At 36.9% G+C, this 27,582-nt stretch overlaps 1 protein-coding gene across 2 annotated transcripts in view; it reads left to right on the top strand.

Annotated features, from left to right (window-relative positions):
- Window positions 1-27,582, top strand: part of Tfpi (tissue factor pathway inhibitor) — a 56,545-nt gene that overhangs the window by 14,378 nt on the left and 14,585 nt on the right. For both annotated transcript variants that reach the window (XM_063259417.1, XM_063259418.1), the window contains exons 2-6: window positions 12,125-12,259; window positions 19,252-19,452; window positions 22,771-22,806; window positions 24,783-24,959; window positions 25,444-25,548. In XM_063259417.1, coding sequence (XP_063115487.1) covers window positions 12,139-12,259; window positions 19,252-19,452; window positions 22,771-22,806; window positions 24,783-24,959; window positions 25,444-25,548 — 640 coding nt within the window. In that variant the 5' untranslated portion in view covers window positions 12,125-12,138. The remainder of the gene's footprint in view (window positions 1-12,124; window positions 12,260-19,251; window positions 19,453-22,770; window positions 22,807-24,782; window positions 24,960-25,443; window positions 25,549-27,582) is intronic.

Genomic DNA, 27,582 nt, shown 5'->3' with positions numbered 1-27,582 from the left:
GAGCGGGGATAAGGAGCAGCTGGTGGGAAGGGATTTATCGCAAAATTTCTCTTGGCTGCAGCTGAGAATGTCTTTTGGACTCAATGTTTATTATGAAAGATCTCTAACTTCAAAATAAAACTTTCCAATTGTTGCATAATTAGCCCACCCAACTAACTGGCTGAAAATAAAAAAGACACTTTCTTATTAGATGATATTAAACACAATAGTTATGTTCCTAGGACAGTTTTTCCTTGTTATGAGACATCCACAAACAAACAAAGTGAGAAGGTGCACTTTTCTCATTGGTGTCTCCTACATTTGTATAGGAATATGCTAGGTCCTCACCAGTGTTGCCTCAAGCTTAATAATGCACCAAGAAACAGCACAGCAAGTCCATACCTTTGCAGAAAGGAAAGTGCTGGCTTCCACATTTGAAAAAGTAGGAAGATCTTGAGCAGGCCTGAACTGTGTTCCTAAAAATCCCTATGCTGGAGCTTTAACCCTCATGGTGACTGTATTAGGAGATACAGGATTTGATTAGCATTAGAAGAGATCCACTGGGATGAATGGCTCTATAGGAGGATCAACAGAGAGAGAGAGAGAGATGTGTCTCAGCCTGCACAGGGAACTCCTCAGGACTTTAGGAGAGAGCAGCCACCATTTGCACTGCAGGAAGAGAGACCTCACCTGAGCCTGGCTCTGGGATTTTCCAGTCTTGGAACTGTGAGAAATAGCATTCTGTGGCTTAAGGCACCCAGATTATTATTTTGTTATGCTGTTTCTAGCAGAGTAAGACAGATTCTGTGAACTTTAGCCACAAAACTTCTCATGTCCTCACCAAGGAAAGATCCATTCCACGCCTTCTTACTGCCGTCTGATTCAGCACCCTTGTCAGACCTTGGCCTGGAATCCTGCACTGAGACCTGCTGACAGGAAGTCGTCAGGGTTTTTTATTTGTTCTTTTATGAGCTTGTCTATCGACATAAATTTTGACCGTAATATGGTATGTTCCGAGTCCCAAAACACAGTTTGGAATACAATCCCATTGTACAGTAATGACTGCATTTTTCAAATCCGTTCTGTCTTTTTCAAATTATTATGTCATTTTAATTTTTAAAAAAAAATCACGTCAATGTGTAAATGTAATTTTTACTTATATTCAAATTTACCAACATTCATAAAACATCTGATACCATAAAGAAAAAATTAAAGAATTTTTTTCAAAATTAGCTGAGCTTGCAGTGTAGCATTTACAATTTTTTTATTTGTCCTTGTTTTTGACATTTTATCACTCTCAATCACAGACTCTTTCCTTTATAAAATGAAGATAAACAAAATAATAATAAATGTCCCTCAATAGAAAATGTTATTCATTTAAGACTGTCATAATTAATCGACAAACACATGAGGTGGCAATAACCTGGCACCTACCTATGAGATCCAAGTATAGTTTTATTTTACAACATGAAATCAATCCCAGATAACTCAGGAGCTGACTATAATTACGTGCTCAAATGAGCCTCCAGTGAAGTAGGATTTGTTCTTTTCTACTGTTGGTTTTAGCCAAGATTTTTGAAATGTCTGTATATGTGGTTTTCACTTTCTTTAAAGTTTGAAGGGAAAAAATATATAATACCTGACAGATTTTTCAAGTCTATCATTTAGACATTCCTTTGTTTAGGCTATTTTTATTGTGTTCCTTTGGGTTTTGACTGCTCAGTGAACTTTTGTGCCTTTCCCGGTATAAGTGGCAAAGCCCCAGATTTTCTAAGGTTTATGACCTACGCCTTACACAAATGTGGTTAGTTCAGATCTGGGCTGATATATATATTTGGAGTGATGTGGAAATGTTCTACAATAGTATGAAATACCGAGTTTAAATTAGGAAAATAAAAGTTAAGCAACTCACTGAACTAAGAATCACAATAATAACCACTGTAAAAACATAGCAGTTAATGGATTCTATATGTAGGATTAGAAAATCAGAGAAATCAATTTTTTTTATCTTGTGGTTTTGGTGACATCTAACCATTTTTAAACCAAAATGAAAGTAATATTTTGTGAGAAATGAGTAGCAAGAAATAAATAAGTAATGCATTTGTTAATTATTTTATCTGAATTGGACCTTGGTCTCTATTTCAGAAATCTTTTTTTAATTTTATTTTAGGGATGCTGTGTAATAATGTACTCCAGAATCTTATGATCCATTTAAGCAGATGATGCTGAAAAACAAATTATGCATCTCTATCATAAATTTCATGTATCTGCCTAGTTGGTTGGTTGCACAGCATTATTATTATAATACAATAAAGTAGTAGAAAAAACATTTAAGAAACAGGAAATCATTACAAAAATATTGCACAATGTTTATAGAGATACATAGTTCCACTTTTAAAAAACTTTTCAAAAAGAATTGGGATACATGTATGTATAGCTTATAGCTAGAACCTCTGCATTATCCTGATTTTTACTCATATATAAATAATCTAAATGACAAAATATTGTTATTACAGTGATGTCTCAATTCCTTGGGAATGTGGGCTCCAGGGAGACAGTAAATAAGGCTCTGTCCAGCTGATGAGAGTTCGGTATGCAGCACATGGGCAGTTACAAGCCATAGAGTTCCGCGGGAAACTGCCCAAGTATTTACATTTCCACAATGCATTCTTTTCAGAAAATACTCTTTTTGTGAGAAAACTTTGACTCTCAAGCTTCTTGCGGAGATTATCTAAATTCTGCATTAGGAAGCATGCATTGGAAGCCTTGTAAGAAATATGTTTAACAAAAGTTCATTTCCAGCTCCCAGTTACCACAGATATTATGGAATTTTCATCTGAGTGCTACTTACAAAGGGCAGACTTCAAACCACAAAAGTAAAAGGAAAACTATAAAAATTGCTATTTCCCTTCCCCGTAGTGTAGTTTTATTATTTTCTTTGTTTTCTTTGGAATTGGTATGTTGTAAACTCACCCCAAAAGAGAAACAGAAGAAAGAAGGACAGAAAGGAAAGAGCTAGGAAGGAAGGAAGGATTGGAGGGAGAAATGGAGGGAAGGAGAGAAAGAGAGGAGAGAGGGTGAGAATGAGAGATGGAGAAAAAAAGGCACACAGGTTAAAGATAAAACTGATGACTGCCAGGTTTTAGTGGGCAGAAGGGTCGCGCCCTGGGGTTCACCCAAATTGAATGGGTGGAGGTTATATACACAAAGAAAATAACAGCATTAGCTGCCACTGAGGAGAAAATTGAATTCTGCTTCATTTTTTTCAAGTTATCCTTTTTTCTCCATTTTTAGTTCTCTGTCGTGTCTTTTGTTGGTAGGCCATAGGTAATAAAGCTACCAAAATAACATTTCTTTCTTTCAGATGTACCAAATTTATAGGTTAATGTATAGGTTAACAGGTCAATTTATAGGTTAATCACAAAACATTGGTGTTCAACCATCAAAGATAAAGCAAATTACAACTAGAAAGATTATATTAACATTGTATTTATAATTGTGCATAAATACAACACATGTTTTCTAGATTAAAGATGAGAAAAAATCCCTAGAGCTTGTGAAAGATTAATAATTGCTTGCTGGTTTTATCCTAGCGTTCCCAAAATAATGTGTGTGAAAAAGAATGCTATAATCCAAGCTACTTTTAACTAATTCTGTTCTGTGAGCTTCCTACTCACGGACAGTTGATCACCCCATAAATTCTCATCCCAAGTATTTCAACCCCAATAGATTTAGATCCTTAGAAGACTACAGGTTTTATGCTGAGGTGTGTATCACTTCACTTTAGAGTCTAGCAATTTTTGGTTCCTAGGTAAAGCTAATAAGAAAGAAAAGTGTAGGGTTTTTTTCAGTTGTTTTTAGACCTTGAAGACACTGAGATAATATTTGCATTACTGAATAAGCTTCTGTATTACAGTGTACTCAAAATGGTGTCAAAAATTACTTGAGGATGGCTGAAGGTCTACACCTAAAGCAACAGAGTGCTTGCTAACAGGTGCCAGAAAGCCCTGAATTCAATACCCAGTAACAGCAAAAAAGAATTACATGAGGACTGGAAGGGTAATTCAGTGCTAGAGAGTGTGTTTGGCACAAGTAATGCCTAGGGTTCAATCCCCAGCACCCTGCCCCCCAAACTGAAACAAAACAATAAAACACCAGCAAACAATTATAAAAATTATGAGTGATAACAATTCATTTCCATTTAGCTTTCATAGAATACTCTGAGGAAGTTTCTAGCAAAAGATTCATATCATAAAATAGTAAACAGAGACAGAGTAAATACGTCGTGAAATTCACGTACTTTATAAATTACAGAGCTAATGTTTGGCACTTCATAGAACTGGTTTGCAGTCATTGTCCCTGACCACCGTACAGGTTATCGCACGTTTTTACACACAGTACTCAGAGACCTTGGGGAGAAGAGGCTGTCTGACCAGGGTCCTGAATGATAAAGGAAGTCTGACATTGCAGAATATTGTAGAAGACTGTGTTCCACATAAGAAACAGCAACTACAAAGTATGGAACCTGCAATGTCCGTGGCTTATTTAAAAATCAACAGTTTTAGTGGAGCCAGAGTCCTAATGTGCAGTGTTCAAAAAGCCATGGGATTGCCAGAAAGACTGCAAGATGTAGGAAGGAAGGGAGGCTGAGAAGGACAGTCACTCACCCTCCGTGGCGCAGTGAGCCTGCCCCGGAGTGCTGCTGATGACCTCCGCATCCAGCAGAAGTATCCTGACAGTCACTGAAAACAAAATAATAAAATAGGACCACACGTGTAAAAATATTCACACAACTCACATGTGACAAAGGGCGTCATTCCAAAATATACAAAAGTCCTTCAAACTCAATAATAAAATAAATGATCCAATTTTAAACAGCACTTTTCCAAGGAAGGCATTAAAAACGATTTCTCAGGGACTTGAGAATGCGAACAGTTGTTACATAGAATAGCTAAAGAAAGACTGGTAGATAGGAGAGCTGTCTCTGTGCAGATCGAAGTATAGAATAACGTAGCTATTTGTGAGACACTTTGTCAAAGTCAAACATATTCTCTTTTTTTTTTTTTTACAAAGGCAAGCAAATTTTTACCATGCAATCTAGAAATCACTCCCCTAAATGTTTTCAAATTGATTTGAAAACTTCAGTGCACACTACACACAAATATATATAGACGTTTCATTCACAATCAGCAAAAATTGGAAGCAGCTTTCAATATGTGAATAACCAATCTGTGGAGGACCCAAATAAGGGACTATTATTTGGTGACATGAAAAAGTAAGAAGCCACTCTGGAGCCATGGGAGCATGCAGATGAATCTTAAGTGCACATTGCTGTAGGTAAGAAGACAGTCTCCATGGATTTCATAGTGTATGACTGCTCCTTCATGACATTTGGAAAAAGGCAAAAATACATAAAAATGAAAGATTGGTCCTTATCAGGACACTCGGGGGATGAGGAGTGTACAGTGATTTTATAATGGTGCATCGGTGAATATGTGACATGCATTATGCATTTGTGTGTAAGGAATGCCAGGGATGAACCCAGACAGTGACGAGAGTCTCAGTGTCCTGTGCATGTGTAAAACGACCTCACTGAGAAGAAGCTGGGGGGAGTTCTACCTAACTGATTTTAGAAAAAGGGAGGCTCCAAGTCTCAAGGCAAAAGGAACTGCATGTGTGCACTGCAGCTGGAACCCACAGAGTTGTGGGTTCATGGTTTTAATATCACTAAACATGTACGCTGGAACTGAACAGTTAATCACATGAGTGGTAATGGTTAAAGTCAGGCTTCTCACTCTGCGTTTGGACAGCCAGTAGAGAAAGCTAGAATGACTTATATGGCTACAGAATTAAATATGTGTCTAAGAATTTGCCTGTGATTTAATACAGATAAAAATGTTCCATAGAGATTTATGGCCTTGTTGATACACTCTATTAGGTTTTATTCCTGTTAGGTTTACTCCTATGTAGCTAACATGCTAATGACTGCACATATTAATATGCGCACGAAGATGAGCTTGGAAATATGCAAACACTGAATTCTTTGCTACACTCGCGATAACAGACACTTCTACCACTTCTAAAAGCTTTCTTCTGTCTTTGTTTTTATTTTATATCTTTCTTCTTTGTCCTTGTAAGAGCACTTAGGAGAGTCATGAGTGTTGAAGCACTAAATGCTCTTAACAGTAAGCACTGTGCTTTATAGCAGACTGATAGAATTTATTTGTTGTAACTAAAACTTTCCAGCATTGAACAACTTCCTATTTGTCTCACGCCTCTTGGCCCTGGAAACGACTATTGTACTTAGTGCTTTTACGAGTCTGATGTAAGAGATAATCCCTGAAAGTAAAACTTTTTGGAAGAGAAACAAAAGGAAAAATTATTTGACATTGATCTTGTCAATGGTTTCCTGGGTATGAGACCAAAAACATAAGGAACAAAAGCAAAAGTAGATACGTGGAGCTATGCGAAACCAAAAAGTTTCTCTGCAGCAAAGGAAAACATCTGTAGAAAGAAAAGAGAAGCTATGAAAGAATTATGTTCCGAATTTTTCTTTTTTTACTTTTCAAATGGCCTTATTGAGATACAATGTGCATACCGTACAATTCATTCATTAAAAGTGTACGATTTAACGGATTTTAGTGGTGTACTCACAGTTGTTGTAACACTGCTGCTCCCAATTTGGGATTGTTTTTATGACCTGGAAAAGATACTCCACATCAATTAAAAAGTCTCCCAGCTCCTCCTCCGATTCCACCAGCCCTAGGCAACTGTAAGTCTCTGTTTTGCCTCTATAAATTTGCCTATTCTGAATCTTTCATACAAATGGGACCACACAATAGCTGGACCTTTATAATGGGCTTCTTTCGCTTAAATAGTGTTTGCAAGATTGTTGCATGCTGCGATGTGATCAGCACTTAACCTGCATTCCTTTGTACGGATAGCTCACTTAAACTAATCCACCTTCGATTAGACATTTCAATTGTTGGAATTTTTGACTGTAAAGAGCTGTACACACATTTTTGTGTACACACATGTTTTCATTTCACTTTGGTATGTATTTTGGAATAGAACTTGCATTGCTTGCTATCTGCTTTGTGATTACAACCATATTCGTGTATGAAGCGGTATCTTTAGGTTTTGATTTTCACAGCTAGAGATGTACGATTCTTATTGTTCATTTGAATATATTCTTTAGGAAAACTATTCACCGCCTTTACTTTTCTTTCCCTCCTACCAGCCTTTTAACCCAGCGACTTGGAGTAGTACGCCCTTAGTTCTCTGTTTTTATTTTGAGACGGCATCTGGTTGTGTTCACCAGGTTGTCTTGAAACTCTACAATCCTCCATCTCAGACTTCCAAGTGCCTGCAATTACAGAGGTGTACCGCCATGTCCAGCCTCTTACCCAAGGTTTAATTGGGCCATTTATCATTTTCTCATTGATTTGTAAGAGTTTTTGTTATTTTGTATATATAGTCTTTCTGGTCTATCTGGGAAACAGGTTCAGAGATTGTTACGGATGGTAAAATTTGCATATTTGGAAGTTCTTTACATAAAATGGCACACGTTTGAATATTACCTGCACGCACCCTCTCACGTACTTTAATCTCCAGGTAACTTATAACATCTAGTGCACTATAAATATTATATAAACCTTTGTTGCACTATATTGAAACAAAAGTCTGTGTATATGGATTATCTCTAGAATATTTTCTATTTGTACTTAGTTGAATCCATGGATGGTGAAGGTCTATTCTAATTGTTTGTCCTTATCAGATATTTTCTTTGGAAATGTCTTCTGTTGTCCTGTAGGTTCTATTTTTATTTTCTTCATGCACCACTTTGTAGGACATTTTCCTAATCTTTATTAAGCATAATTTATTGTTTTAGTTGCTTGTGATTTTGATATCAGGTCTATAAGGCTTGTCTGATCATGAAATGACAAGAATGTACTCCTGCTTTGTAAGCATGTTGAAAGTTTTACTTCTTAAATTTGGCTCATTGATCTATGTAGTATTGGTTTTTGTAAATGGCACAAGAAAGGGGTCCAATCTCATTCCTTTGCAAGTGACTGCAGTGATGTCTCAGCCTCGCTCTTTGAAAACAGTTTGTGGGTGCATGAATTCGTACCTGAAATCCTACCTATCAACACCCTCAACAAGTTGTTTTAAGTAATAGCCCGAGTCAACCAAGAAATAGAGAAGGCAAATGGGGCTGAATAACATCAAAACAAAACATGAAATATTTTTGTGGAATATGTGAAAGCAGGATTTTGAATATGGAAGAAAATATAATAGCAGTGGAATTCTTTGGAGAATGAAGATGGAAGCAGTTTGTTTTGAGCTCACTGTATCCTCCACCTCTTACTAGTCCAGGCATTGGAATTGGAGAGGGAATCACATTCAAATGTGCTTAGTTTCTGACTCTTCAAAAAGTCCTTGGTTAATCTAAAATTCCAGCCATGGTGTGTGCTTCTGCTCAGTAGATGAAAAAGAAAAGAATCCCAGCTTCCCAAGGCACCTGGACTTCATTATAAATTGAAGTAATGCAATAGAAAAGTCAGAATAGTCAAAGAAGAAGAAAAAGTTTGGGAGAAATTATGTATAGCTTCTACGCTTTGGTGCTTTGTTTTTAGTTTAGTTTCACTTGGCGTTTTGAACACCCTCTGAAAAAGCACTATTACATTCTTCAACTTAATTAATTAGAAAATAAAATAAATATATTAGGTCAGTGGAATAACTTTATGGAAGTAGGTGGCATCCCAGACCTGAAGTGAGATGACAGTTGAATATAGATTGGTGTGGAGTTTAGTGGGAAAATGTAGAACAGTAGTCAAGAGTGAGGGAAAGGATCTGGTCCAAGATTCACTGAAAAACAGTGAAGCTGGTTCACCTGGAAGAAAACTGTAAACAGCTATGTTTTTAGCATGAAAATGCTATGCTGTACCTGGTATGAGTGACCTCCAATAGTTATCAGATATGGCGCACACACCTATGGCTTTGAACAATATTGTTGTCTACTAGCAGCCAATTTGGAATTACTTATGCAAAGGAATATCATTATGCATGAAGGCTTGTATAGTAGTAGATAGCCAGAAGCCATGGAAGTATTGCTTCATGTGTTAGAATCATGTTACACATTCTCCAAGCATGTCCCATTTGGAGCCAGAGAACTTAGAACCAGCATAGTGGGAAAGCAGCTCCTGCCTTGCAGCTTCCCATCCGCCTCTGCTCAATATCTCTGAAAATCTAGAAAATTCCATTAAAAAAACTATCCCTCAACTGAACAAATTGCTTCCTTATAACTGCAGATGCACCCACAAAATACTTCCCCAAATATTTATTATTTGCAACAATAAATGCAAAGTGGCCTTTTAACTCCTTATGTAAGTGGATGTCAGGATCAGAAAAAATGACTTATGGTATTATATTTAAAAATTATGCTGGCAATGGCTTATTGATTTATTGGGGACCTGGCCAAGATCCCCAGTCTCCCAAATGAGTATATGGTAAAGGCCTAAATAAACAAGACAAGTGCTATGATTTTAGGGCTCCAGGAGGATTAAAACCCTCTAGCACAATTCAATACTCTGGGCGCTGAGGCAAGGAATGTCTCTGGGCAGCCCGTATTTATTTAGTTTTTAAACAAGAAAGGGGTTAAGCAAGAGCTTGGAAGTGGTTCAAGTACTATTAGAAGTAACACATTATGTTAATTTAGGAAAACTGTCTTATAAAGGCTCCAGATGGACTTTCACTACATGATGCAACTACCATCTCTGTCTTGTTAGTTGGGGCTGGATCCAGGTGTCCTCAGCTGTGGCCTTCTCTTGCCCTTTGAGGTGTCTATTTGTCCTCACATCAGCCATTCCCAGCCATGCTGCAGCCCTGTCCATGTGTTCTATTTACAGCTCTGGCGGCTGCCAACACTGATGGATGTAGTCCAACCCTCTTCCATGCACTCTGGAACAATAATACTCCCTTCGAGAAGCTACACTCACTTGCTCCACCTCCCAAACCCAAAATTTCATTAAGATTTGCAGTGTTTCTGCATTTTCTTATTCCAGACCTCTGACTGGTTAGGGCCCACACAAGTCTTCCACCTTTCTCCCCTTGAAAGCTGCCATGAGGAAGGGTGGCATTCTTTACGGAGTGAAGCTCTTCAATGCTGCTCTTAAGCTGTTTGAACCTGTTGAATAAAGAGAGCAGTCATTCCATTTTGATGGTAGAATCTTTATGATTTAAAATCCAGGAATAGTAAGTGGCTGTCTTATTGTGTAAAGAAAGTTGGTTTGCACTGAGTAGAACAAAGCTTTTGCAAGGGAAGGGACAGAAAGAGGTCATAGTCACCTGCTGGAGTTCAGCTTCTTGGCTCTAGAGCTGAGATCTCATGGAAACCTGTTCTTCTAGCTCTGGATGGCTCCATATTTTCTAGAATAAATGACTAAACACTTTTCAACCTAAATTTGTCCAACCTGGCTACAGATCTTACAACCAGAGAAAAACCAAAGGACAAGTTTAGGTAACACTTAAGCTGCCTCTATGTAAGGAAGAAATTTGATGGATTTAGTGCTAATTCTCTTGTTCTTTAGTGAGTACCTAAACTCAGCCTGCTTCCGCATCAGGGTGATATAAAAAAACATGCTGTATGTTATCCTTAAACCACAGTAGGACTCTGCATATCTCAGACTCAAGTGGAAATAGAAGAGTCTATCAAAAATGACCTCAACATTAAGATAAAGGCTAGAATTACATTAGAAAGATTATTTAAAATCATGTGTATTTATGCCTGGTGTTAAATACTTTTAAAGTTATATTTTTTTAAAAATTTATTTTAAATTATAATAAGAAATTTGAATTTATATTTTAAATATACATATAATTTAAGTATATAATTTTAAATATACATAAAATTTATGGATGCATATAGTGTATGATTTAATTTACAAGGTTTATATCACCACTACTGATCAAAAAATCAAATATATGTCAACACTTCCAATATATCATGAGAAATATATTAGACTCTGCCACAAGTACCCTTAATGATGCTTCATGTAAAGTGAGTTTTTTGGTCATTATTCAGTTTAAAAGCTACCTGAATCTAATGATGTAGACTGTGCCTGTACAATAGTAACACTGTATCTGTGACTACAGATGTAACCAAAGAAGTCTCTGCACTGTTCTTGATGGGATATCCTCACTGTGTTTGCTGGTTTTTGCTGCTGAGATCTGACTTTCTTTACTGACTGCTCACAGCAGCGGCTGAGCGGGCATGCGCAGGAGCATGAGTCTGTTTCTTTCCCTCTCTCCCTGCTGCAAAAACATTGTACATTTCCTTTTATTTTTGGAGCCAAGGGTGAAATCAGCTTTTTTTGAAGAGCTGCTTGTGATTTTCTATTATTATGATCATGATTATTAATTTTTGCTATGGATTTTTAAATCATTTCGAAACAGGAAAGCTCTCCTTCTCCTGCTGGTCTGATTCCCTAAGGTATATGTTGGCTTTTTCTTAAACTCAGTTTCCTGTGAAACTCTTTTGAAACAAATAACTCTTAAGTTTGTCGAGACTGAACTGGGAAAAGGGTCTGGCTGGAATGTTAGATATGTTACCTTCAACTCTGTGTGATTAGTTATAAAACAAATATATTTGAGAAGAAATGAATTGGAGTTTCTCAAAATAAGCTTTCTTGTTAAAGAATAAAAGGGATGAGAGAAAGTGACAGATACCAGAAATTGGAAGTTTCATCAAAATGTAGCAGAAAGTGCACAAAAATTAAAATATAATTAAATGAGAATGAAGAACACCTGACACTGATCTGGCACATAAAATAGTACATGAGAAGAATCTTAAACCATAATCATGTTAGCCAGTATTTAGCTGTCTCCCAGGTATTGTCCTTTTAATTTGTATTTTGAAATATGATCTGTACTTGAATATTGTTAAATGTGAGAACTGAGGATTGTCTACCAATATGAATGCTCTATAAATATATTTTAAATATAACTCGCAGAACTGTGGATAAAGATCCATAGCCGCACATATTGATGGTCATAGAAATTTGCATTTGGAAGCATCCATAGGAACCTAAGGACAGGACCCCATAACACTCATTTACACATTAGGTGTATCTGGATTCTGTTTCAGAGGTGATTTGTAAAATGAGGAAAGAACTCATGTTTTGGGCTTCCGTATGTCTGCTGCTCAGTCTCCTCCCTGCTGCTCTAAATATGGACCCCGAGGAAGAAGAAGAAGAAGAAGAAGATTATATGGATACTACAGGTAATGTGTTAGAAGCATTATTTCCCTTTTAGTTTTCAAAGCTCTCCAGTTTAGTATTAAACAATGTGTTATATTTTCTGTTTTTCCATAACTAATGTGTGTGTTTGTCTGAGTGTTTGTTTCCTGTGTGACAGGCTCTCACTCTGCAGTTCAGGCTGAGCTGGAATCCCTGGATAACCCAAGCTGGCCTGGAACTCACAGTGACCCTCTTGCCTTAGCCTTCAAGTGCTGGGATTACAGGCATGCGTCACCGTCTATGGCTTCTATGTTTATTTTTAAACTAAGCTCCAAATTGGGTCATTTTAGTGAAAGCTTTGTTGGCAGTATTAAACACTGTAGTGATCCTGAAATATTGCAAGAAGCGACGTGTTGCACAAACAAATCTCTGGCCCCGATAACGAGAAGGAAAAGAGGCTGGTGACATCCTTGGCTGGGGACATCATTGACGGCAGCCCCTGTCTCCTTCTTACTTATATTCCAGTTCAAGAATTTCCCAGGTGAATTGCAACAATCACCTCGTGCAGGAGAGCAGAGGATCTAGTCATCAGTTCTAGTCCATAAATCTCAGAGTCTAAAAATGAGAACACTTACAGTGCAAACAGATAAGGAAGAGACTGTACATTGTTATTTTAGGTAAAAGGTATAGTCTTCTGTGAAAGTAAAATTATGTAGCAAGTTAGTGACCTGCTCGTAGAAATGTCAAAATGTCAGTGACTGTGAGGATACTCACCTGGGGACAGCTTCTAGTGTTTGTGTAACAGTTTGTGATGTGCGCTCGGTTCCCCAAGTACAGTCGTATTTCACACAGCCAGCAGCTCTTGAAGATGAGTAGGTTCACTCTGTTTCCTTTTAATGAAGATTAAATACATGCCTGGTGATGCCTGCAGCTGTATGTTTGAGGCTGGGAAAACCGTGATAGCCAAGAGCAGTTTCTAGGAATCTCAGTTTCATGGAGAGAGCTGAAGCGCAGACGGGCTACATCGGCATAGTCCAGGAAGCAGGTGATACTCAAAGGGGACACTCATGCAAGGAGAGAGGAGGTCCCCCCATTCCTGACTGCCTGCGAACTTGGATGGGAAAGTAGGACTGCAAAAATTTCTGGGAGAGAGAACTTGGTACAATAAAGTAAAAGCAATAGTGTACATTTTGAGATGTAATAAGATGCCTTTTGCCCTTCATTTGGCTCTTTTCTTAGAATGAGGTGGGATAAAATAATGATGTCTTGAAACTAGCAGTGTATGGACCAGGCATGGTGGAGCATTAATATAATCCTAAGGAGGCTGAAGCAGGAGGATTGTAAAAGCAGACCAGCCTGAGAAACTTAGTGAGACTTTGTCTCAAAATCGAAAGAGTGGAATGGGATGCAGTGGGCGTGTGGTTCAGCAGAACCTCACATGTGTGAGATCCTGTGTTCATTCCTAGATGGGAGAGAGAGACAGACAGAGACAGAAACAGAGACAGAATAATGTCCCCATCCTGGTCTGAGGATGAATGAGCCAAGTGCTCTCAGGGTCACTTCCCTCACCTGGCTGGGACAGTCCCTGCCGGGAACCCAGGAGCCCCCTGAAACTCCTGCGGCTGTGACAGCAGCAGGAGCCAGAATGAACTCATCATCGCAAGTCTGAAGCTTACAATCCACCGCAAGGCTCCTTAACACCTATGTGGCTAAAAGATAACTTTGGTTTTAAGGTAGTCAACATAGTCATATGTACCTGGTTTTTCTTTTGCTTCTCCATTGTCTTTAATTAATCTTTCAATATCATAACCTCATCTGAATCAATTTGTCACGTGGTCCAAGGTCAAACCATCCTTTTATAAAAATACATCAATGTGATGAAATACAGCACCATCTTTTATAGAAAAATGTACCAAATTCTGCAGCTTCTCTCATGGTAGACTGCTTAAAAACACCAGAGCAACCAGCAGGGAGGATGAAAGACAGTAAAATTATTGATAAGAAAATAATAATACAAACAAAAACTCCTTTTAAAAAGAAACATCCTTTGCACTAAGACCAATGAGACCAGCAGGAAGCATTTAGATAAAGGCAGGTATGTTCTTGGAGGTTTAGAACCAGACCTGTATTGATGGGTGAGATTTGCCACCCCACAATTTTTATGCAATTAAAAATTATTTAAATTCTATGACTTCCAGTATCCTAAACTACAAAGAAATTGTATAACTACTACTGTACAACTGTTGTATAAAATGCACAAAGCTTGTGGAACATTTTTCCAGCAAAGACGTACACGTCTGTATTTTCTTTTCAAAACAGTGAAATTCATTAGACAGTAGCCTGTGGACTCATCGTTACTAGGTTACTGAGGGCCATGAGTTCACAAACAATTTCCAGGAGAATGAAGATATAGCCAAAACCTGCTCGTTTCCTTTGGCACAAATAGCTCACCGAGGCTGGTGTCCAACTGGTCAACCCAAGGTTGCCAATAATCGGAACATGAACTCCACTGAGAAGTGAAAACCCAGATGGAAAGTTGGCCCTTTTGAGTGGAGAGCCACACACTGTGGGTCAGATGACACCCCTGGACATGTCCCTTTCCAGGGCTGTGTGCTCAGGTGTGAGCCACACACACAATGCAGAGTTTTCTAGCACAAGGCTGCTGAAAGGAATGTACTGCATTATAAAGGCCAAAGAAGAATAATCAGCTTATAATTACTAGAATTTAGTCAAAGTTGGATAGCAATTGCTGTGAAATTATCTTTTATCTTCGAAATTACTTTTAGCTTGATAACTATTAGAAAAAAATGTTACTGAGAATAAATTTTGTGTGAGTAAATGTATGTGCTTGCTCCCACTGTCAGCCTAGGAATCGAAGCCTTGCAGGTCTGTGACAGGCTCCCTCAGTGATTAAGGACGTGTGTAGGAGATTTGCTTTAAAACCATTACAGAGCTTTGTATCCAACGGTAAGCCCATCCTGATTGGGCAATTTATTAAATTTCTGCAATGTATTTTTATGATTTGTAAAGTAAAGCTGACGCCTATCTCAGAACGTTGGGATCACGAAATGATATGATGGCAAAAAGTGGGGAGCCCAGGCATTATTCAGGAAAATTAACTGTCATTGTCACTGTAAATTTGCAATTTTGGTCTCCGAGCTCTTGCTTTTGTGGTGCACTCCCGCCACCTTGTGGCAAACTTGTTAAATGGCATGCTGAACCTTGAGTAGAATGATAAAGCTTAACAAATAGATTAAATAAAACAGTAAGGAATCATCATTGAGACAGAATCTTAGGATAATTACTAATTTATGAGACGGGTTTCTCTGAGTGTATTTTCCAGCTCAGTTGTTAGGTGGTTTCCTGTGTTCCACAAGTCTATAGTTAACTGCTAAAGGTGTACAGCTTTAGGTACTAGTGGTTTCTAAAGTTCCAAAGCAACATCACCAGGGGAATCAAGGCCACCATATTATATGAGGAGAACTGTAAACATTTCTTTTACAGCTAAAGTTTTACAGTTTAATATTCAAAGTGCCAGAATATTTTTATTTTGGTTCATTTCTCAAATTAAGTAAATTCTGAGTTCTGGGATCAGATATTTATTGAATCAATAGATCGGTTATTTACGAATTCCCCCAAAATGTGCAGAGCATAGAAACTTACAACACTAAATCTATCATAATAACAGAAAGTATCCTCCATGTCAGATACATCACGTAAGGTCTTTCTGCAAAGCTATAGGTTCTCATAATTCAACAACCTGAAGTATCATTTACAACTTTCTAAAATTCTTAGGCCTGAAAGTGTGAAACTACATTTGTAATTAGTTACATAAATGTACCATTCAGAAAAAGCTTTCAGTGACTTTGAATTTAGATTGACAAATATGTCAGTGATGAAAGAAAAAAATCACAAATTACTTTTATTTATATACAGATGCTTGTCCATAAAAAATACTTTCAGCCACCTCATAAAATGCAATTTATTAATACCATGTATATATTAAAGTTACATCAGGGCTGGGGATTTAGCTCAGCGGCATAAGCACCTACTTTGCAAGCAGGTGGTTGTGAGTTCAATCCCCAGTACCGATAAAAATAAATAAATAAATAAATAAAGTTACACCAATATAAAATTTAAGATTAGTATAAAACTATCAAATCTGAAACCATTTTTTAAGAACTGTAACCTGAATTATACTGCTTAACATCCACGTTTGTAGATAAAAGAAATTCTTGCTCTATCTGAGAGAACTATTAATAAGTTTATAGTTTAAAATGTTGCAGAGTTAAAAAGAAAAGAAACAAATTTTAAATATGTACATATTAATCAATAACTATTAACTTTGTGTTAAAATTATTTGCATAATACTACACCATATCTGTTGAATCTATACACGCATGCTATAGGTAAGAAATTATGAAAATTTTTTGGAAAATTTGTGTTTTGCCAACTGTATATAACCTGAGAAAAAGCTGATAACATGCAAATTCTGAGGTACATAAAATTCAATTTTCATGAAAATTTTGTTAATAACTCGCTAATTATGCAGTTCACAATAACTTTATTATAATTTTATTTCATATATTTGTTCTACTTTATCAAATATTTGGTCTGAAAAATTTCCATTCTATTGTTTTTGTCAAATCAATTTACTTTAGCTGAAAAAAGTCAATGCAGTTGTGCAATAGATCAAAACAGTGAGATGCTATTTTATACATTAAATCCACATTTTGAAATTAAAAATTGTATCATTAGTTGAGATAAAATTTACAGGTTCATATATAATGTCACCTATGTCAAACAGCAGCCAGCTGTCAAGTTATATATGAATATCAACATTTTTGCAAAGGCTATCATTTTATGGCTCATATAAAACTAAAGAACAGCATTCCTTTGTTTTAAAGTTTTAAAATTGTTAAAGTATGGTTATTATTTGATATCAATATATTATAAATTATTGGCATAATAAAATATTAGTGGTGGAGGATATTCAAAAGTTTCTAATCCAACTTGTATGATGTGCATATATTCTTTCAAAAATTTACTTAAACATTTGGAAGTTACAAAAATTTTAAAATATATTTACCTTTAGATGATTGTAGTTCACGGGTTTACCATTTGTTTGACAGCTCTAATCCGCTTTATATGAAAATGTTAAAGCGCCAGGTATTTATTTTATAGTACATTAAAGGCATGAACTGAAGACCTTGACTGGTTTTAATCTGGTAGAATACTACTGCCCTCTAGTGGAAGAAGTATTTTAGATAACAAGGTTTAAAAGCCCTACTTATAAAACCAGTAATCAATTCTCAAAGATTTAGAAATTTCCTGGATTCAGTATATATCACTACTCAAGGAGTACTACATGGTCCATAGTCATTCTTTTTGTCATTATTGTTTGCATCAATCACATTTTTTTTTCTTCTCAATTCCTTTTTAACTGACAGAGAACCTTGTGTTTACCACATACACTGGCTAACTGTTAACTATTAACCATATCAATAACTATTAACTTTGTGGTAAAATTATTTGCATAATACTATACCACATCTGTTGAATCTATACACTCTGCTATAGGTAAGAAATTATGAATTTTTTTTGGAAAATTTGTGTTTTGCCAACTGTATGTAACCTGAGAAAAAGCTGATAACATGAAAATTCTGAGGTGCACACCTGTGGTGTGCAGTAGCTGGACCTGTCTCCTTAACACAGCACTGTATCACATAGTTACCACTTCTGATGCAAACACTTTATGTCCAGTTTTAGCATTTTTCAAGCATAAAATATACTACTAGCTATATTCACCAAGTTGTACAAAGACTCCTAAATCAGTTCATATTGTTCAAATGAAATTTTACATGAATTAAGTACTATCTCCCCAACTACCTATCAACAACTATAATTTTCAATCTATCTCATTGGTAATTTCTGCAATCAAATGCAGCATTATAAAAACTAGACCTTTAGTGATATTGCTAGACTTAGTAAAATCTGCACGAAAAATATTTCTTCGATGTGCATATCTCTTCCAACAACAAACAACATTCTCTGAACAAAAGAGGTCACTGAGCATTTAGATAAAAAATGTGTAACTCAGGGCAAAAAGATTTGTCTCATTCTATTGAAAACAGGATTGTTTGAGATTTTTCAGTATTATTAAATACAAATTATGGTAACTAAAAGAATACAACATGTATATTCATCCTGTAACATAAACACCTAAAATTATGTTTGCTTTTATATATTTAGGTTCTTATCTTATTTTTTTTGTAGTTTGGATAGAGCCCTGGTCCTTGGATGTTTCAGGCAGGTACTCTACCACTGAGCGGTATCTCCAGCTCTTTATGGTTTTTGTTTGGGAATCACTAAGCTACCTGGGTTGTTCACCAACTTGCAACTTGCCTGCCTCAGGCTCTCAAGTTGCTGGGTTTAAAGGCATCTGACACCACAGCCAGCTCTCATATTCATGTGTGTGAGTGTCAGTGAGTGTGTGTGTGTGTGTGTGTGTGTGTGTGTGTGTGTGTGTATGCAAATACATTATTGTCTCTAAAGATGTCTGTGTGTAAGATAAAGGAACTATAGATTAGGGAGAGAGGTCCAAAAACTGGTTCATCAGCATCTACTCCTAAAACTGCTAAATCAAACGGTGATTTCTATATTTCATTGTGATGGAGCCCCAGTCACCTGAGTGGGGAATGCCTCACAGCAAAGGCTCAGTTCCTTCTCTATCAGTTGGTTGGATCAAGTAATGACTATTAAAGAGTCTAGAAAAATTATTCAATTTTTCTCTGATAAATGAATGATATTAAACTTTAATAGTTGGTAAAAAGAAAGAGTGGTGATATGTTTAACTTGGTAAATTTATTAGCTAGATGTTTTACTAAAAAAGTAACTTTCCATGGTTTCTTAGAAGCCCATTTTGTTGTTATTATACTTTTCTTAAGATCAGGACATATTAAGAAAGAAATAAAAGGAAAAAGACATTATTATTGTGCTGATGGTGGATTACATGTTTGTTTTCATTTTTATCTAGAGAGTATCAATTGGGAGTCAAAGAAACCTGTGTTTACCTTTTGTGCGATGAGGGCCCAAGATGGGCCGTGCAAAGCGATGATAAAGAGATTCTTCTACAATATGTTCACTGGCCAGTGTGAAGAGTTCATATACGGAGGGTGCGACGGAAACCAGAACCAATTTCTAACCATGCAGGAGTGCAAAGAGACCTGCATAAGAGGTAGGTTTCTGGCCTGACAGCCTTGGTACTAATTGAGTCTAGTCGCAGATTTGATGCATTTAGAATGCAGTAATGAAATACGATCTGAGTGCTCCCAAGGAATCTCTCTTTGCTTTGCAATTTTAGCTGGCCCACTCACGTGCTATTTTCCGTTGTGTCATGTGTGATTATAAAATTACGAAGCATTGTTTACTGTCCCCTGGTTTCCTTAACAAAGAGGAAAGAAAAGCTCTTGAGACAGCTTTGCACTTGCAATGAGTCAAGTGTGCATCAGCCTCCCTGGTAACCGTGAGAGGCAAGAGAAGACCATCAGGTGGCTCGTCCCAGCTCAGAGCTGTCTTCCCTGCACACACAAATTCCAAGAACTCACTTGGAGATTCTCTAGCTACTAACTGGAAAACTCTGGTCAAAATTTTGAGTGCCAGGACCTTATTTGGTTTTTCTGAACTGTGAGCTACTGCAGAGAGAAAAGTCTGAGCCTCTGAATCCCCCAGGTCTCACCGGGTGTTCTGTCATGGCTCGGTCTCCATGCTGGTCAGTTGGTAGTGCAGGACCTTAGAGAGGACGCCTTGAGTGTGTGACACTACAGTGGGGCTTCTTTGTTATTCTTGATGATGATGGTGTTTTAGTTTTTTATTGCTACTTTTGTTTTTTGCCAAGCAGGCAGCTGTCTTTTCTCATTCTTTCCAAACCTGTTTAGTTCTTCCAAACGGTGCTGGTATTGTGGTGCCGTGGGCCTGTAGGAAACATCTCGGCGTGGTGAGAAGAGGGAGCCTCTCTGCTCTGTGCCTCTGTGACGTGCTTTGATGTGTGCTGAAGAGCTGACAGGAGAACTGGCAGGAGTCTATTTAACCTCAGAGCACTTCCTTCCTCGCTCTGCAGAGCTGCCCTGGATCCCTCACCAGGGCTCAGTGGCTGCTGCTGGGGCTGTGACTGGCTGGTCACTGCCCATTCATCCCGGATTTCTGTGCCCTGCTTTCTTTCATCGCCGTGGGCCGGCTGTCCTTTGTGTAGAGTGGAAAATCGCTCTTAGACTTCAGTGCCTTGGCTGGGGTTCTGCTTAGCTAATTCTTCGCAGTCCTCATTTTTTTATTTAGCAGTCTGCTTCCTTTCTTATCTGTTAGCTATTTATACCTTGGAAATTCATACCTGCTTCTTCTTCTTCCTTTAATAATTTAGCATCTCTATTTCAGCATTATGCAAAAAAATTATTTACCTTAGACTCTGTCAAATGTACAATCATTTGGCGCATTAGTGGCTTCCCACTTATATCTTTTAAATATCATTATTGAATATAAATAAGTGTAAATCCCTGACCCTCTTCCCCATCTCCATATTATCCTTTCAGTTTCTTAATATCATTGCATGAATGCCAGTGTTTTTTCTTACTAAAGTAAGCTACTGTTATGCTACAGTAGATATATAAAAAATACAACCAGACTTTTTTAAAAGTCACCCAAAGAGAAAATTCTTTCTTTAGCCATAATTGGTTGAGTAGAACTGTCTTTCCTAATGTAAGTATCTAAAAAGAATCAAAGCAAATATGTATCAATCGACTATTTGATGCCACTGATTAAAAGTGCCAGATTGTAATATCTGAGAGAAGGGAAATGCAGATGATGAGCTCTCTGTCCCTGAACTCTGCATGCAGTGGCTCTGGACCCGTGAAGGGGAGCTGAGTAAGGGACATGGAGGTGAGCAACTGGGAGGCAAAAGTAACTGTAGTTTTCAGAACAAGTTATGAGAGAAAATGACTTTATGCAGAGAAAAAAAGTCCTCAGACATTTAGGTGGTATCCTCCTTGAATTTTCACTGAATAAAAAAAAGTCTCCATTTATTTTGTAAGCTTGTACATGACATTTGACAATAGTTATTAAATAACTGTGGAAAAATTTCCAGAAGAATTTAATATTTAATTTAATGCTAGGACTACATAAGCCCTAGAGTAAAGGCTACTGTAAGCTTCCCCTCACAGTGCTTAAAGACAAACTCTACAGGATCTGGTGATCCGTACATAACTACTGGCCAAAAGGAAGTTCAAGACCCTTCAAAGGAAGACAGTTAAACCCTTCAACTAAAACTATAATATTCACAAAAATATCTATGATCGCTCCTTATCCAAAATACAAAACATTTAAAGAAAATGCAAATTGTACTCATAACTAGGACAAAAGTAACTCAGTTCCAGCAGCAAAAATAATAGGATGAAATTAGCAAACAAGAATTTTAAAACAACGATTTCTACTATACTGAAGAATTTAAAGAAAACGTGAATGTCATGGAGAAAATGTAATCTATAAAAGAGAGCTGAATGAAAATTCTGAACCCGAAACACATCATGTATGAAAGAAGAAATATAGCAGATTACTAAGAGTAGACTAGAAACTACAGAAGAATAGATTTAAAGACAACAAGATGTTCCTATATATCTTTTTTTTTTTTTTTTTTTTTTTTGTCTTTTTTGGTAACGGGGATCGAACTCACAACTGCCTGCTTGCAAGGCAGGCGCTTATGCCACTGAGCTAAATCCCCAGCCCCATGACAACAAGATGTTTCAAGCACTCTAGGCTCTAGCCACAAAAAAATAAAACATGAAATCTTGTCATTTGTAGCAACGTAGATAAGACTAGAGATAATCATATTATGTGAAATAAGCCAGGCACAGTAAGCCAAGGACAGTGTGATCTTGGTCACATATGGAATCTAAAACTGTCATCTCAGGAAAGTTGAGAGAGTAACAGTGGATGCCAGACAGCAGGAGCAGAAGCAGGGCTGTAGATACAGCAAGTAAAGGACCGAGGATATTCAGGCCCTGTAAAGTGATTACAGATAGCAGTGATAGATAGATACATTTAAGCTCATTTAAACATCACGTAATGCATACCTGCGTCAAATGCCACATCCTTCTCCATTAACATGCACAACAGTATGTTTTGTTTTGTTTTGAGACAGAATCTCATTATGTAGTTCAGGCTGGCCTTGAACTTGCTTATGTAGCCCAGCCTGGCCTTGACCTCACCAGTGATCCTCCTGCCCACCCTCCCAAGTGTTGGGATTACAGGCCATGCACCACTACACCTGACAAAATCATTTTTTGGTATAAGTTAAAAATATATTTATTGCTATACATGAGGTAGTTTTGTGGTTATAACCAAACAAAAAGTCTTGGGAGTATATAAGAAATTTAATTCTTACTGAGGTATTCTGTGTGTGAATAATTTTAATAGATAATAGGATGTGCTCCTGATTTGCTAAATGCCAACTGATATTATATTATAAATTCTGGCAATTGATATACATATTTTGTTTCTGTTGCAGAATATACACCACTGAAGAAGTCGACATTGGAAAAAGGTGACCATTCATTTATGTGTATGTTAGTAGAACTTAAGTAAGGCACTCAGATATTCTAGAAAATTCTAGGCTTTCCTGTGACAGAGTTGATCATAAAGGTGTATGATATTTGAAACGGTGCTTTGTGTTAGTGGGTATAGTGAAAAATGCAGAGACGCATAGCTTCCACGTGCTATTTGCTGTCATTCTAATGTGGGACAGTGTTTCCTGTTAGAAACTGTTTCCCTCAGTCCAAAGGTACAAGTGCTGTTTTAACAGCTCCCAAACAGTGAGGGAGATGTCGCTAGTCTTGTTTTTGGTCTCTGATCTCTCTAATTCCTTGTTAATGTTAGTGTTGTATCCTTAGAAAATTTTATACACCATTTCCCCAATAGATGGATGTGTTCCTGACAGTTTTATATTCAAGTATCACTGGAGATTTTAATAACAAGTAGTTGCCTTCATCAGCATCATTTACTGGGTGGTACATCTTTATTTTTCTGATTTGAATTATTTTATTTATTATTGTACCAAGAAATAATTTTTTAGTGAATATATTTTATCAGCCCAAATGCTAACAACATACCAAGTAAACCAGTCACCTTTTAATAAAGTACTTGATCCAATCACCACCTGTGGCAATTACATTGAAATACTCAAATATTAAGGGAAGACATCAAGTTATTTAACTCAAGACATGAGATATTACAGAATTCGTAATGATTTTACTTACTTTTATTTGATCATGTGAGAAAAAGTTGAAAATTTTTCATTATCAGTTTAATTGTGAGGCTTCATTTAGTGATCAGAATTTGGCAATTAATTTGGCAGATAATGGCAATTATCAGAAGACAAAAGACAACTTCATTGGTGGAAATCTAATTTATTTTTTTTCCTTATGAACAACAGTAAGGAAGTTTTCAAAACTTTAAAATTAAAGATAGAACTACTATGTGATCCAGCCATCTGATATATCCTGGGTCTATGTCAAGCGGAAATGAAATTAAGACCCTGAGAGGCTTTCTGCACGCCTGTGCTTATGAAAGCTTTATGAAAGCTGAGCTATGGGAGGAGACTTAGGTGTTCACCACCAGAGAAGTGGATAAAGCAAATGTGGTGTATTTACATGATGGAAAAATACAGAAATTGGAGCTTTGTCCAAAATATTCAAGTCCAGTAAGTCTTGTGATTGCACCATAGTTGGCCATTAGCTCACTTCTCTTTAAAGGGTATGTGTGTGACAGAGCTTAAGTGTAGATCACAGCACCACAACTTTGGTGACAGCTGTGTTATCCCAGTTTGGAATATTATCAAAGAAGGGCTATTGGACTTATGCAAAAGCCTCCTCAATCCCTGAACATGAATTTCCTTTCTGCCTCTGTGCTGTTGGAATTGTTCCAATACTTGGAAGAAAATCACTAGGGCAGGATATCATACCTAGTACAGATATTAATTCTAGCATGCAAAAGAATTCAGGAACTTCTAAGAATAGCCATAAAGGCTTCCGTATGTCTCAAATCTTTTCCAAATTTTAAAGTTAAAATCATTCTTAATGGAGTGCATACAGCACTGCGCTCTCTAATAATTCTCACACTTCAATAACGAAATATTCATAAATATTGATAGCTCAGTGTTAATAATTAAACCAAAATTTTCCATATCTTTTTCATTTCCAAAGCTTTTGTAGCACATGGTGAAATACCCTAATATCTTTTATTCACTCAGTTCCTGAAAAAAAATCTGGTAGTTAATTCCTTATTTATTTACCACACAAAGAGCTTGAAATGACAATTACAAAAATTTGTGTGACACTAATGTATTCATTTCCTAAGTACCCCCAAAAGATATGGCAGATGATTGTAATTTTGTAGATTTCCAGTAAAGTTACGCTCTTACTTCTGAATGTGTCACGTCTACCCATTAAACAACTATGTATCTAATTAAATGAACTATTTACCGTAAAAAGCATACTTTTGTGACCCTGTGATAATTTTTAGGAAAACCAGATTTATGCTTTTTGGAAGATGATGTTGGAATCTGTCGAGCTTATATTACCAGATATTTTTACAACAACCAAACCAGACAGTGTGAAACTTTCGTATATGGTGGGTGCCTGGGCAACATGAACAACTTTGAAACACTGGATGAGTGCAAGAACACCTGTGATAGGTCAGGTAAGTTCACCTTCCACGTTACTAGCGCCCTTTTACATAAGGAACTTTAGAGAGGCTCAGATCTGGCGGACTTTGTTTCAGTCATGTGATTACTTCCACATATTTCATCTTCTGTCCTCAGGATACTGTTGTGTAATTTTGGCGTAATGGTTGGATTTCTAAAATTTGTATTCTTATAAAATTTTGAGGGCAAATAGTTATGTGGTAACAACCACTTGAAATTAACCTATTTTATTCACTTACGTAAGTTAAAGGGGCAATTTAAATAATAACAGCTAGACATTGTGGACCATGAACTCCAAAATTCCTCCTGGAATTACTGTTTTATATTGTGCATATATGTAAAGTTCACTCCTTGCAAATATAGTGGAACAATGTGACTATTAGGACTTTTCTTTAAACAACTATTGTGCTTTGCTTCATGTATGCAAATACAAAATTGTGGAAATGCTCTCATGTTTTAATTAGCCATATCTGTTTTCAGAGAATGATCTCCAGGTGGATCATTATATAACCACACCTATTCCACTTGTCACTGTAAACACTAAGTTTGTGACTTCCCACTCTACCAAAGATCCCAGGATTTGGGGTAAGACTCTCATTTTTGTATTTGTTCTTAATTTATATTATCATAGTGGAAAACAAAATGTATTGCATATGAAACGCACCCCTTTGAAAATAGCTGTTTTTTATTTTAGTAATATGTGCTGACATGAGACTTGACTGATGAAGATGTATAATCTCATAACAGAAATATGTTTTCTGATCCTCCTAAAGTATGCTTTGAAGCAGAATTTTGATTATGAATCACATGAAAAACTTTCATATGACATTTAACTCTATGCTAAATTTACCTTTTAAAATAATACTAGGAATTACCAGTCTCAGTGTAGATGGTGAATAGTTTTCCTGGAAGCCAAAGCAGTCTAAAGTGTTTTTAAGTTGAGTGGGGAGCTGGGCAAGGCATCCTGGTGTTAAAGGTCAGATTCAAAGTGCTTGAGTATCCATCCCCAAAGGACATGCCACTCCACAGGGAATTCTCTTCTGGGCTGCTGCAGAATTCCTTTCTGGATTCTCTCCTGTCAGCACACTTATCAGATTTAGGCACGCCTAAAAAAATACTCCCCCAGAAAATGCAAAACTGAGAAAACTGTGCAAACACTGGAAAACAACCAGAGAATGTAATTATCTTGATGGTTAGAAAGAAAATCAAGCAGTATAAATAGAAAGTTTGACCTTGATCATAAAAATCACATGCTCATTCAGAAATGGATCTTTCCCTTAGAAGCAGCCCACGGAAATATGTCAGATGTAAACTCAACAGGAGACTGAGGAGTTCCTGTAGCCACTAAAATTGAATATATGGTGTTAAGAAATGGCAGCGCTTGACCCAAGAGGTGTTTACCCTGGCCAGATATCAGAATCAGATGGGATTCAGAACCAGAATAAAGCAAACTGGCAGCAAGCAACAGAAAGCAAAGAAAAATTCTGTCCAGATGGATTTAAACTGCTGCCAAAGCTTACTGGAACATGCCTAGAACAGGGGTATGAGTTCCAGCTTCTTCTTTTAGGGACCAAATCATTCATGCGAACTGCTTCAGCCCCTAGTGCCACACTTGAGTGTCACCCAGAGAATCTTCAGCATGCCTGTAGAAGGAACAGAAAGAGTAAGGAGACCTGAAATCCCAGAGGGAGGAGAACTAAGCCATGGTCATGCCCACATCGCCCTTCAGTCCTGCCTGTCCTCCTCTGCCCCATCTCCAACCTCCAACCCCTCCAACCTCCAGCCGCCTTGACCCAGCTTAAGCATCAGGATTAAACGAGAGGACTAGAGTAGAAATATCTTTCTGAAAAACGTTTTTGATTTGAGATCTTCAAAAATCAATGACCAACTCATCTCAAGAATTAGTAAATAACCTAAATTGGAGATATTCAGGAAGTATCTTCGTAACAAATCATCGGAGGAATGCAGATTTGCAATGGGCATTGAACAACATGACATCCTTAAAATCCCTTCAGGTCTGTAGGTTCTATAATGAGAGTGGCAAATTCAGTGACAGATGAATTTAAGCATCACCTCTAAATATTGCTTTGTTTGCAATAAGTGTCGCTGTTTCTGATTTTATAGCTGAAGTGCTTTCATTGCATTGTGATTTTATTTCTTTATAACTTTCAGCTCTACAACTTTTCGTTTTTTGATTTAAATATTACCTGTTCAAAAGCATGTTATATATTACTTCTTTAAAAGGTGTGAAAGCTTATGACAGAGGGTTTAATGAAACATATCTGCAAATAAATGTATAAAATCAGGTTTCAATATGCTTCAATATTTTTGTTTGACTTTAGTACCGATTCAAGTACAGATTTTCAGTATTTTAATTTTAAAATGAATAGAATAGATTAGTCCAAGGGTAGTTTTACCTTTAAGTTTAATCAAATATAAAATTTATTATTATTATTTTGTTGTTTTGTTTTGGTACCAGAGATCGAACTCATGACCTTGTGCTTGCCAGGCAGGGCTTAATCCCCAGCCCCAGTATAAAATTTGTTATTGTTTTACAGGCATATTACCAGCTAGGAAAAGGGAAATAAGGAAAATAAGTATAACAAAGTAACATTAATA

The sequence above is a fragment of the Cavia porcellus genome, unplaced genomic scaffold (assembly GCF_034190915.1).
Source record: "Cavia porcellus strain 051 isolate PalLab524CR breed Dunkin Hartley unplaced genomic scaffold, mCavPor4.1 scaffold_12, whole genome shotgun sequence".
NCBI lineage: Eukaryota > Metazoa > Chordata > Mammalia > Rodentia > Caviidae > Cavia > Cavia porcellus.
The sequence above is the reverse complement of the archived record's forward strand: the minus strand, read 5'-3'. Positions and strand labels throughout refer to the sequence as shown.